Raw genomic sequence first — 13899 nt, 5'->3', positions numbered from 1 at the left:
TGTAGTGGAGTGCCTCAAGGGTCAATATTGGGACCCTTGCTTTTCCAGATAATTGTTAATGAACTGAGTTTTGGTGTGCAGGCGAAAATTTCAAATTTTGCATATGATGTGAAACATGGAAACATTATAAACTGTGACGAGGATAGACTAGAACTCCAATAGGATGTACACAAGTGGTTAGAATGGGCAGAAAGGTGGTGGATGAATTTCAATGTGGAGAAGTGTATGCATGTTGGTAGGAAGAACATATACTGTCAACATAAAATAATGGTTACAATTCTAAAGAGGGTGCAGGAGCAGAGGGACCAGGTGTATATCTCAGCTGTAGCAGGATAGGTGGAGACAGCAGTCAATATCCTGGTACTTATTAAATAGGGACATAAAATACAAGAACAACGAGGTGATGTTGAATTTCTACAAAATTCTTGTTGGACTTCGGCTGGAATATGGTGTAAAGCCTGGGCACCACACTATAGTGATGATCTGAATACATTAGAGTGGATGTACTAAAAATTCACAAAAGTTGTGTTAAGGATGAGAAAGCTCTGTTTTGAGGATAGATTGAAGATGTTGGGAATATTCTCCTTGAAGAGGAGAAGGCTAAGAGGAGATCTGATAGAAATTTTCAAAATCATGATAAATCTGGGTAAAGCACATGAGAAGAAATTATCCTGCTTGTAAAAAGGTTGAGAATGAGCCCTAGAAACTTGTTGAGCTCTAGAAATGGCTCTAGATTATCCAACATGAGACAGAAACAAAAATAGACACAGTATTCTAGAAATGACCAATCCAAGATCTTACACAAGGATAGGGTTTATTTTTGGATGTTTCGAAATGAATAATCCTGCATCTGAAGCTTCAATGATTCATGCACCACAGCACAGGTCCTTGTACTGCTCAGGGTGTGACTCTGAATGGTGTATGCACCTTGCAGTTACTCTCCCGCCCCAATCATTTATATTAAAATGCATCTGCTAGAATTGGTTCCGTTGCCCCCAAAAAGGTCTGGAGTCACCTGCATTCTATATTTCTCATCTCAGGTCTTTACAACCTGCATATCTTTGCCTGGGCATATGGACAGATCATCCATGAAATTTACACATATCATGGAGAACATAAAAATGGAAAACACCAGTAACACTGACTGCTACATAACCCCACTAATGTTCATTTGTCATGCTGATTTGTTACTATTATAACTATTTCTATGAGAATGAACTCAAAACCTGGCTGCCAATCCCACAGGATTCAACCGGAGAAACATTTTCTTCTGGCAAACCAAACTTGGTTTTTGAAAATCAAGATAATCTAACATCACAAGCATTGAAACTCCTTAAAAAGTTCAATGAAGCTTGATGGACTGATATAAATTTGGAACTAGTTGACTTCTTGGGAAAAAGAAACAGCTATTTGAAAGCATCAGAGATAGAGTAACAAAGATTAGTGGCCCTAATAGTTATATTAAGTATTTTAGTGGTACCACATTATTAATGAAGCATTCCCTTAAAATATTTAGGCCCCAAACAATCTGTTGTCACATTGCCAAAGAAAAGCTGTATTATCATCATGTAAGTGTCTGTAGCTTAATTATTTGTCCAGTTAATTGTTTAGTGCAGTAATCAGACACTAACATGTTTGTTTATTTTATGTATCCTTCTTTTTAAACCAGAATGTTTAATCAGAACACAGTGGCACAGCTCTGGTATTTTGTGAAATGCATTTACTTTGGTTTATCGGCATACCAGATCCGCTGTGGCTACCCAACCCGCATCCTTGGTAATTTCCTCACAAAGAAATACAATCATCTGAATCTTTTTCTTTTTCAAGGGTAAGTAGGAACAGTTAGCTGTAGCTTATAAATTGTTGTACGTGTATTTTTATTTAACTCCCAATCCACTCCAACAGTTGTGAATTTTACAGGTCACTTTGGATGTGTAATTGCATTTGCAGACGAAGGCAGTGTGCTGAGTCCTTTTTGCTATTGTGATATTTTAACAAGCAGCTGTATTTTTAATTCATCAGCCATGTGCTTGTTCAATATTGGTTCTCATTTTCCAGACACCCCCATTTTTAAACCAGTTTCCTGTTTTAGATTCCGTCTTGTGCCATTTTTGGTGGAGCTTCGTGCTGTAATGGACTGGGTCTGTACAGACACCACACTTTCGCTCTCGAGCTGGATGTGTGTTGAAGATATCTATGCCAACATATTTATTATCAAATGTAGTCGCGAGACAGAAAAGGTATTTATTCTGATGATAAATGACATTGTTAACGGTCTGTTTTAATTCAGTTGTACAGAAGTAAAATAATGTTTAATTACACGCCAAGAGCTTTGTTCTACTAAGCTGTGTAAAGTCTTGAAATGAGGAGACAGCATTTTTACATACTGAGGCAAGTTGCAATCTCGGAAATGCTGGCTTTTGTTTAAGGCTTTAATGTAAGACCCTGTTTTCTCTTTCACGTAGATACTGGTGAACCCATGCAATTATTCTGAACAAGAACTGTGAAGTTTCCCTAGTGTTTTGACCAGTATTTAGCTCTCAATCAATATTGCAAAACAAATGATCTGATCATTAATCCTACAGCGTCCTGTGAGCTTGGGAAAATTAACCGCCATAATCGGTGATCGTGTAGGTGTTCTATAAATGCAAGTCTTTCTTTCACTTCTGCAATCAGTGGCCAAATGTTTTACACTGCCAAACTGTATCCAAGTGTTTATTAATAAATGGTTTAATAATAACCAACTGTGAACAAAAATATGAGTTTTGAAACTGTTTATTGGTATAGCACACAGTGAGTGTTTTCATTACAACAATTTTCTCAGACTTTAAAGTATTCACAAATGCCTTAGTTTCTGAAACTTGCCTGAGGCTTGGTGACCTTCAGTTAAAACTCACCACCAGACATCTCCCTCTGAGAGAGCAGACTTTTGGACTATGGTGACTTTTGATTTTCACTATAAATAAATGCAGTACATTCAGCCTATTACTTCAAAGTAAGTGCAGTAAGTACAAGCGGAGAAGAAATAAATAAAATAAGAATTAAATTTAAATAAGTATGAACTTCCAGTAGTTATTTACCATGAAGGTTAGTAGGATGTTACATCATTTGGTTTATTCCAAACATCATGAATGCTTTGATGCAAGAGTTAATATAGTAGGAAGAGAAGCTTTACTTAGGTTAGTGGCTGATTCTCAATATTGACTTGCCAAGAGTAATATTGTGACTGAGAATGGTAACCAAGACCAACAAAATCTATTCTGTAGGAGAAAGCAGAAAGCAAGCATCAGATATACAGGAACTTGTAAGTAAATAGCTTTTTTTAAAAAAGGCTCTCTCCCTCTGTGATAGGTGTTTCCCCTAAGTTTAAAAAAGAACTCAGTCCAGAAAGTTCCAACAAAACTTAAAGTGCAATGGTCTACCTTCCTATGTCATAAAATATCCTAAGATAAACAAGAACCCATTTGTGTTGCTAAGGAACCTCTCAAAACTTGTTATGAAAAAATCACTCTGAAGACAGAAATACTTGCCACTAAATTATCAATATCTAACATTCTGAGAACCCAAATGTTATTAACTAAAAATTCAAAGACCAAAGTTAAATTGAATACAGTAATATAACCATACAGAACCTCCTCCCCCGTGCCCTCCCCCATTTCTGAAGAGGGATCTAGGCCCGAAACATCAACTTTCCTGCTCCTATGATGCTGCTTGGCCTGCTGTGTTCATCCAGCTCTACACCTTGTTATCTCTGATTCTCCAGCATCGGCAGTTCCTACTATCTCTTTAAATCATATAGTTTATCTCACAAAAGGATGATTCATTTACAGGAGAATTTAGAACAGCACGCTGTTTAAAAATCAGGAGTCACCCATTTGAGATAATGGGAACTGCAGATGCTAGAGAATCCGAGATAACAAAGTGTGGAGCTGGATGAACACAGCAGGCCAAGCAGCATCTTAGGAGCACAAAAGCTGACGTTTCGGGCCTAGACCCTTCATCAGAAAAGGTGATGAAGGATCTAGGCCCGAAATGTCAATTTTTGTGCTCCTAAGATGCTGCTTGGCCTGCTGTGTTCATCCAGCTCCACACTTTGTTATCTCAGTTTCCCATTTGCGATGACGTGCATTTTCTGAGAGTCCTGAGTCTTTGGAACTCTTTGATTGAACAGGTAAATCCTCGAATATTTTTAAGGCAGAGGTAGAGGGAATCTTGTTAAACAAGGGATTGAAAGGTATCAGACTAAGTGGAAATGTGAATTTGGAGTTACAATCAGATCAGCCATGAACTTATTTAATAGCAAAGTGGGCTGAAGAAACTGAATAGCCTAAACCTGCTCTCATATTTATACAAACAGATAAATTGAATTTGGCTTAATCTCATCTCCTTTTGTTGATTTTCAATTCTGTGATTAACTGCATGCCCTGGAGAGATTAACAGCTTTAATTATTCTTTTTCATCACGGTAGGGACATCCATAAGGAAGGACCAAGTAATTGCTGAGACAAGCCAATGAATGATCCCACTGGTAGTTACAATTATCCTTGCCCATTTAAAATTGGTTTTTTTTGGCCCTTCAAGTTGCTGAATGTGAATCAAATGTGTGTTGATTTAACCAATTAGATTGATAGATTCTGAAAATCACAGTTCACAGTTAACTGTGTTGGAAGTGGAAGTTTGCCTTGTTCAATATTAAATTGAATAAGGACAGAAAAATATAGACAGGGAAAATTTTAGAATGAGAGACAAAGGACAAAAAGAAACTAAAATCTGAAGAGAGAAAACACTGTACTTGTCATTGTTAATATTCTGTAGCAGAGAGGTTGACTGGCACTACCTAACATTTATTGCATACTTATTTGAAATATTATTTTATAAAGTTCCTGTGAAGCACCTTGGAACTTTTTACTTGAGCAAAAGGGCGATATTTAAAAAGTCGTCATTGAAATGGTGTGGCTGAAATCTCTGTGCCAAGTGTAATGTTTATCTGCAGTTCCAGATGAAGAATGATAGCATTCAATACATTTTGAAGAGGGAATCGTGAGAGATGCTGCTGACAAAAGGGTGGTGTACTGCAAAAGCAACTTTTTGATTTTCTCATTTGTTACACATCTGAAGTTGCTGTTGCATCCTCATGCATAACATTGAGTGTATTAACCTCATCACTAATTTAGCAAAAAACTTTGAGCTATTAATTTTGCTCATCAAATGTCTGAAATATCAAATATCAATGGAAGTAGATTCTGCTGCAGCATTTTGTTACTACATGTAAATTTATAAAAAGCTGTGAAGCTATTTCCAACAGGCAGTTGTGTTTATGTCTTTGTAGAGATATCCACAGCCCAAGGGTCAGAAGAAGAAGAAAATTGTGAAGTATGGAATGGGAGGCCTCATCATTCTTTTCCTCATCTGCATTATCTGGTTTCCCCTTCTCTTCATGTCATTGGTCAGATCAGTAGTTGGCGTGGTGAATCATCCAATAGACGTGACTGTAACAGTCAAACTAGGTGGCTATCAGGTAATAATTTATGACTAAATACTGCAACAACTTGTTCTGAGGAAGGGTCACTGGACCTGAAACATTAACTCTGCTTTTTCAACACAGATGCTGCTAGACCTGCTGAGCTTTTCCAGCAACTTCTATTTTTGTTCCTGATTTAAAGCATATGCAGTTCTTTCAGTTTTTATTTAGTAGACAACTCGTCATAACTGGCTTGGGGGTTTAAGAAAACTCTATTCTAAATTTATCATGTATTCACAGCAAAAACCAAACATATGCAAATGGGTCACATTTTCCATGTTGGCTACCCATCTAGTCAGGTGTAGATATTTTTCTTATTTTCCTTGATGATAGAGACGTAAATCCTTAGGTTTTCCCCAAGAAGGCCATTGAATTGGCCTTCAGACTCCTAAGGGTCTGTCCTGTCACGGTGCAGGTGGTACATTGAGCCTCGTACTGAGCAACAATAGTAATAGTGAAAGCAAGAACTTCAGATGCTGGTGTTAGATAACGCAGTGTGGAGCTCTAAAGAAGGATCCCAACCTGAAATGTCAACTTTTCTGCTCCTATGCTGCCTGGCCTGCTGTGTTCCTCCAGTTCCACACTGTGTTATAGTAGTACTGAGGTGAGCCAGTTCTCTGGAAGCTAATCTGTTCTCTATAAGCTGAAACAAAACACTCAATACCAGCAGTGATGCTGATGCTGTTGGAAAGCAGGAGTAAGAACAATGTTTGATCCTATTTTGTGCCAAAGTTTCCAGCAAAGTTATGGTTACCAAGTTTCCTTGCACTGTCCATCTCCCCAGCTGACAGTACTTCTGGTGAACCTCTTTCTAATTCGTTGTTAGTATCACTATTGCCAGCCACTACTGGATGTGAGACAGCTCCCCATCTCCCCTCATACTGTCCGTAACTACTTACCCAGTATTCACTATGAGCCAACCTCAGGAGCCGCATAGAGATGAAAAAAGATAAACTAACAATCTTAGAGAGCTCTCACTCATGCTGACCAGATGCTGGAAGAAAGGTTTTTGTGCGTGAAACCCTTTCAAAGATTTTTAATCTTCTCAACGACATAACCATCCTTGTGGGAAAAATCAACAATGAAGTCCATTGAAACTGCAGGGACAAAGGATTTTTTTTCTTAAGCTACACCAGATAACCATCAATGCACACCCACACCTGTTGTCTCTTTTCTTTTCCCTCAATTTTTATAGGACGGGGGATTGAAATAACTTAAGATCATCACACTTAAACAGACCATATCCTCAATTCACAAACAATGACATTTCAATTGGTTTGTGACTCTAACCATGCTGGTTATATCATTTGGAACAAGGAAAATGATTGTTGTTTTAACTTGGCACTAATTTCAAATGTTCTTGCTGAGGTGGGTTTCTCAGCTGTGCTTTTCTCATCTGGATTCTCCCACAATTGTAAAGGCCCTTTGGGTCAACCAGACTTTGTGGAGGAAAAAAAAATCCAGCCACAATCCCAATTGGAACACATTTTACTACGCTTTTCCCGGTATTGCTCTGCTTATCCTGAAATGTTCCATGTAAATTCTGGAGGAAATCACAGGAATATTTTAAAATTGGCCACCATTTGCTTCTCACTTGCCCTCTCAGCTCCCCAAAGGGAAAGCCAAGAACGTTTAAACATTTAGAGTTATAGAATCAGACAACATGGAAACAGGCCCCTCGGCCCAACTCGTCCACGCCAACCAGGTTTCCTAAACTGAACTAGTCCCGTTTTGTTGTATTTGCCCATCTCCCTCTAAACCTTTCCTATCCATGTACCTGTCCAAATGTCTTTTTAAATGTTGCAGTTGTACCTGCATTTCCCACTTCCTCTGGCAGCTTGTTCGGTGTAAGCACCACCCTCTGTGTGAAAATGCTGCCCCTCAGGCCTCTCTTACATCCTTCCCCTCTCACCTTAAACCCATGCCCTGTAGTTTTGAACTCCCCCACCCTGGTGAAAAGGCCATGGCTATTTGCCTTATCAATGCTCCTCATGAATTTATAAACCACTACAAGTTCACACTTACATTGCATATTGGCCACGTTTATACATTTAAAGGAAACATGGAAGTAAAGAAAGACTCTTTCTTTATAGTGGAGTCAAAGAGAGATGCAGCATGGAATTGGCCCTTCAGCCCAAACTGGTCCATGCTGACCATGGTGCCCACACAGCTAAATCCAATTGCCCACATTTGGTCCATATCCCCCTCAACCTTTCTGATCCATCTACCTATCCAAATGTTTTTTGCATGTTGCTATTGTACCTTCCTCAACCATGTTCTCTGGCATCTCAGTCCATACACGCACCACTCTCTGTGTGAAGAAGCTGCCCCTCAGGTCCTTCTTAAATCTTTCCTCTCTTACTTTAAAGCTATGCCCTCTAGTTTTCAATTCCCCACCCCTGGGGAAAAAAGACTATATGCGTTCATCCTATCTATGCCCCTCATGATTTTATACACCTCAGTAAGGTCACCCTCATTCTGCTATGTTCCAAGGAATAAAGTCCTATCCTGGCCAACCTACTAGCGCTGACAACATCCTTTGTAAATATCTTTGCACACTTTCCAGTTTAACTATGTCTTTTCGATAACAGGGTGACCAGAACTGTACACAATATGCCAAGTGCGGCCTGAACAAGACTTATTGAACTGTAATATAACGTCTGAACTCCTGTACTCAATGTCTTGACCAACAAAGGTCAGGATGCTAAATGCCTGTCCATGTGTGATGCTGCTTTCTACAAACTATGTGCTTGTACTTCTAGGTCTCTCTGTTCCACAACACTCCTCAGGACCTTACCATTCATTGTATAAGTCCTACCTTGGTTTGATTTTTCCAAAGTGTAACACCTCACACTTACCTGTATTGAATTGCATTCACCAGTCCTCAACCCACTTCTCCATCTGATCGAGATATCTCTGCAATTATTGATAACCTTCCACACTATCAACGATACCTCCTAATTTTGTATCATTTGCAAACTTAGCAATCATGCCTTCTACATTCTTACCCACATCATTTATATAAATAACAAATAACATGAAATACAACAAAAGTGTGAATAAGCATTTCCAAAAAGAATCACAACAGGTACAGAAATTGAGTAATTGGATATTATATGAGTATTTTTTACTGGTTGCTTACATGTTGCAGGCAAAATGTTGTTTCTGGGGTGGGGCGCGGGTGATGAGAGGAATCTCTCAGTCTCTTGTAGATCTTTTTGGCAAGTTTATAGGTTTGTCCTCAGCATTCACTAACTGTATATTTTGTACAGATTCAAGATAACAAAGTGTGAAGCTGGATAAACACAGCAAGCCAAGCAGCATCCGAGGACCACAAAAGCTGACGTCTCGGGCCTAGACCCTTCATCAGAGAGGGGGATGGGTTGAGGGTTCTGGAATAAATAGGGAGAGAGGGGGAGGCGGACTGAAGATGGATGGAGGAGAAGATAGGTGGAGAGGAGAGTATAGGTGGGGAGGTAGGGAGGGGATAGGTCAGTCCAGGGAAGATGGACAGGTCAAGGAGGTGGGATACGGTTAGTAGGTAGGAAATGGAGGTGCAGCTTGAGGTGGGAGGAGGGGATAGGTGAGAGGAAGAACAGGTTAGGGAGACGGGGATGAGCTGGGCTGGTTTTGGGATGCAGTGGGGGAGGGGAAGAACTGGGCTGGTTTTGGGATGCTGGTTTTGGGAGGGGGAGATTTTGAAGCTCGTGAAGTCACATTGATACCATTGGGCCGCAGGGTTCCCAAGCGGAATGAGTTGCTGTTCCTGCAACTTTCGGGTGGCATCATTGTGGCACTGCAGGAGGCCCATGATGGATATGTTGTCTAAGGAATGGGAGGGGGAGTTGAAATGGTTCGCGACTGGGAGATGCAGTTGTTTGTTGCGAACTGAGCGGAGGTGTTCTGCAAAGCAGTCCCCAAGGCTCCGCTTGGTTTCCCAATATAGAGGAAGCCACACCGGGTACAGTGGATACAGCATACTACATTGGCAGATGTGCAGGTGAACATCTGCTTAATATGGAAAGTCATCTTGTGGCCTGGGATAGGGGTGAGGGAGAAGGTGTGGGGGCAAGTGTTGCACTTCCTGCGGTTGCAGGGGAAGGTGCCGGGTGTGGTGGGGTTGGAGGGCAGTGTGGAGCGAACAAGGGAGTCATGGGGAGAGTGGTCTCTCCAGAAGGCAGACAAGGGTGGGGATGGAAAAGTGTCTTGGGTGGTGGGGTCGGATTGTAGATGGCGGAAGTGTCAGAGGATGATTTGTTGTATCCGGAGGTTGGTGGGGTAGTATGTGAGGACGAGGGGAATCCTCTGGGGCCGGTTGGGGCATGGGTGGGGTGTGAGGGATGTGTTGCAGGAAATGCGGGAGACGCGGTCAAGGGCGTTCTTGACCACTGCGGGGGGGCAAGTTGCAGTCCTTGAAGAGCGTGGCCATCTGGGATGTGTGGGAGTAGAATGCCTTTTCGTGGGAGCAGATGTGGCGGAAGCAAAGGAATTGGGAATAGGAGATGGAATTTTTGCAGGGGGTTGGGTGGGAGGAGGTGTATTCTAGGTAGCTGTGGGAGTCGGTGGGCTTGAAGTGGACATCAGTTTCCAGCTGGTTGCCTGACATGGAGACAGAGAGGTCCAGGAAGGTGAGGAATGTGTTGGAGATGGCCCAAGTGAACTTGAGGTTGGGGTGGAAGATGTTGGTGAAGTGGATGAACTGTTCGAGCTCCTCTTGTCGTCAATGTTACGGAGGAAGAAGTGAGGTTTGGGGCCAGTGTAGGTGCGGAAGAGGGACTGATCCACGTAACCTACAAAGAGACAGGCATAGCTTGGGCCCATGCGGGTACCCATGGCCACCCCCTTTGTCTGTAGGAAGTGGGAGGAATCGAAAGAGAAGTTGTTGAGGGTGAGGACGAGTTTGGTGAGGTGGATGAGGGTGTCGGTGGAGCGGGACTGGTTGGGCCTGCGGGACAGGAAGTAGCAGAGGGCCTTAAGGCCATCTGCATGAGGAATGCAGATGTATAGGGACTGGACGTCCATGGTGAAAATGAGGTGTTGGGGGCCAGGGAATTGGAAGTTCTGGAGGAGATGGTGGGCGTGTGTCATGTCGTGGATGTAGGTGGGGGGTTCCTGGACTGAGGGGGAGAAATTGGAGTCCAGATAGGTGGAGATGAGTTCGCCTATAATACTGAGTTTCGGTGGGCATTGCGGTTGGGTGCTGTCCCATCAAATCAAAATAAAGTGACCCCCAATATGATGCTGTCCATGCCATAGTATGGTTGGCATTTCATCTTCTCGTTCAATATTTTGAAAAGGCAGAAAGGAATTGGTTGCTATCATTGGAGGGTGCCCCTTGCCCAACTGGGACATCATGATCCCTTCATTTCTGCCTACAGTCCTCACAGTATGCATTGTGGAGCTCTGACCATGTTGGATCTGTAGGAGTTGCCAACCACTCATAGGCCAGCAGCTCCTGAGGATGGCTTCTCCTCTTGGAGAAGGGTGGAAGTCCCACCAGGGCTCTCTTTGGCCTATCGGCAACACTTTGCTGTTGCAGAATGGGCTTGTAACCAACCAGTCAGCTGGCCATCAATTTCTCTTCCATGAGCAATGTACCCCTCGTCCCCTGGAATTTCTAGCACCAGATTTCTTAATTCCTCTTTTGTCTCTTCTTTCAAAAATTGAATTTCCAATAGCAACTGAAAGCCATTTTGTGTGTCTATTGTTGGTACAAAATTAGTAAAAGACATTGATTTTTCAGAAATTTGTTATGAACTGCAGAATGTTTAAGTTCAGGGCTTGGTGAGTTTCTTGTAATCCACAACAGAGAAAAATCATGCATTACTGTTGACCAAAAGGCTAATCATTATTGCACGAATCACACTGTTACTACTCAATGTCTATTGTTTTGAATAAAAGTTCATGCAGATTATAATGAGGCATGATTTTAAAACAATATTTTTTCAGTAAATGTGATTAAAGGAAAATAGTAAATGTTTCTTTACTTTGTTTGCAGCCACTGTTTACAATGAGTGCTCAACAACATTCTTTAAAACCATTCACCCAAAAAGATTATAATGACCTTTGTTCAACATTTGAACGCAACCCAGTAAGTTGTTTTTAATTCTGTAATAATCTTATAAATACAGTAGTACAAGGGAGATATCGGTTCTCTTGAGACTATGCATATGCTGATAAAATCAGGAAAGTAAGATTCAATTAAACACATTTTCCTTTCAGCAATTGACTACAGAATCAAATGCTTAAGCAAGAAATAAAACAAACTGTAAAATAAAAAGTGATTACTAACGTGATTTTGGCCATGTTAGGCTGGCCTGATCTCTCACTATGTAAAAGGGCTTGATATTTACCTTTTGTAGGAGAGGTGCTTGAATGAATCCTGTTCTACTTAAAGTAGAACCCTTCAGAACTTTAAATTGTTTCAATGGAGCCAAATAGTTCTGCAAATGAGTCGTTAAATATATTAGCAGCTGTTGCCTCAATCACCAAATGTTTGCTGTCAGTCTCCGCATTTAAAAAAAATTATACCCATTGACTACGCTGAGCAATCGCCTTCTATAGAATCATTTCATAATGAGAAACCTGTTATGTATGGAGGTAGATGGAGTTAAGATACAGGTCAGTCATGATTGCATTTAATCCCATAACAGGCTGAAGCAAATGATTCATCTCCTCTTCTTTCCACCCTGGATTGAATCTTTAAAAAATCTTGCGAATATTCCTTATACATGTTCACAGCTTACAGGCATCCCTGGTTAGATCAACATTTATTGCCTGTTTTCAATTGCCCTGAAGGAATTAGTGATGTGCCACCTTCTTCAATCTATACAGTCTATGTGGTGTAGGTGCACCAAGAGTGCTGTTAGGGAGAGAATGCCAAGATTTTGACTTAACGACTGTGAAGGAACAGCGATACATTTCCAAGTCAGGGTGATATGTAGCTTAGAGGGGAAGTTGCTGGGGGGTGGTGGCTTGGAGGGGATGGGGGGGCCATGTGTTACCATGTATTTGCTGCCCTTGTCCTTCCAGGCAGTAGTGGTCACTAGTTTGAAAGTTACTGTCAGAGTAGGATGGCAAGTTTCTGAAATCCATCTTGTAGATGGTACACATTGCTGACACTTTGTGTCAGCAGTGGAGCGAGCAAATGTTAGAAGTGGTGGATGGAGTATTAATCAAGCAGGTCAAGGAGGCAGGATACGGTGGGTGGTGCCAAGCTTCTTGAGCATTATTGAAGTTGCACTTATCCAGGCAAGTGGGGAGCATTCCATTAGACTGCTGACTTATTCCTTGGTGAGAGCGAATGATACTATGAAAAGATCTGAAATTTGAAAAATATATAAATTTTAATATGAGGTCAGTAAATAAATTAAATTGAATTCTTAGGAATCAAGGAAGGCAAGGAACTTGATTAAGGAATTGATAGGGTAAGCAAACCCCCTTTCATGGGGGAATCTAGAACTTAAAATCAGAGCCAGGACATTCAAGCAAGGAGTTCCATCAGGAATATTAGAAATAAAGAACTCTGTCCCAAAAAAAATCCATAGATTTTTGTGTGAGAAGAGAGTAAAAGAGCATTCAGCCAAGGTAGGTAGATGGAGTTAAGATATAGATCAGCTGTGATTGCAGGCTCAAGAAAATGATTCACCTCCTCCTCTTTCCATTCTGGACTGAATCTTTAAAGATGTGTCAACTGTTGAATGCTTAAGAATTAATGAACCAAGATTTAGGCTATTACTGCAATTATCTGTGTTTTGCTTGGGCGTTTAAAGCTTTGAATTCTACATCTGCTTGTTTATGGAGAAAGAGATAATACTGTTCTTGTGCCAGAGATTGGGCAATTCCAAATCCCTGTACTGTGAGATGAGTCATTTTGACTCAAGCCACGATAGTGAGAGGGCAGTAATACTGTGGCTGTGTTCTACCTCCTGGTCATGTTGGTACTCTTCTCTTGCTCCTCCCACCAAATTCACATTCTCACTCCTTTCCTTCAAAATTCACATTTTCAGTAGTCACCCTTTCCCACTCAGTCACACAGCGAGAATTGGGGACAGATGACATGTGGCACAGTGGTTAGTTCTGCTGCCTCAGTGTCAGGGACCTGGGTTCAATTCCAGGCTTGGGTGACTGACTATGTGGAGGTTGCATTGTCTCCCTGTGTCTGTGTGGGTTTCTTCCAGGTGCTCTGATTTTCCCCCACAGTCCATAGATGTGCAAGTTAGGTGGAATGGCCATGTTAAAAATTGTCTGGAGTTTTCAGGAATGTGCAGGTTAGGTGAGCTAATCTGGTTTTAAAATGAAAATCCATGCAAGGTTATGGGGATATGATAGGGATGGGCCTGGGTGCAGGGTTGGTGCAGACTTGATGGGCTAAATGGC

General features: G+C 41.3%; 1 protein-coding gene across 5 annotated transcripts in view; it reads left to right on the top strand.

Annotated features, from left to right (window-relative positions):
- Positions 1–13899, top strand: part of piezo1 (piezo-type mechanosensitive ion channel component 1) — a 337749-nt gene that overhangs the window by 307393 nt on the left and 16457 nt on the right. For 4 of the 5 annotated variants that reach the window (XR_009446804.1, XM_059651724.1, XM_059651725.1 and 1 more), the window contains 4 exons: positions 1670–1828; positions 2093–2240; positions 5329–5517; positions 11519–11611. Coding sequence is in view for 3 of the 5 variants with exons in the window: in XM_059651724.1 (XP_059507707.1) it covers positions 1670–1828; positions 2093–2240; positions 5329–5517; positions 11519–11611 (589 nt within the window). In the remaining 2 variants the exon portion in view is untranslated. Of the gene's footprint in view, positions 1–1669; positions 1829–2092; positions 2241–2465; positions 2631–5328; positions 5518–11518; positions 11612–13899 lie in introns of those variants that run through there. The other variant, XR_009446805.1, reaches the window with a different exon arrangement.

The sequence above is a fragment of the Stegostoma tigrinum genome, chromosome 16 (assembly GCF_030684315.1).
Source record: "Stegostoma tigrinum isolate sSteTig4 chromosome 16, sSteTig4.hap1, whole genome shotgun sequence".
Classification (NCBI taxonomy): domain Eukaryota; kingdom Metazoa; phylum Chordata; class Chondrichthyes; order Orectolobiformes; family Stegostomatidae; genus Stegostoma; species Stegostoma tigrinum.
This window is presented reverse-complemented; position numbering and strand designations above follow the sequence as displayed.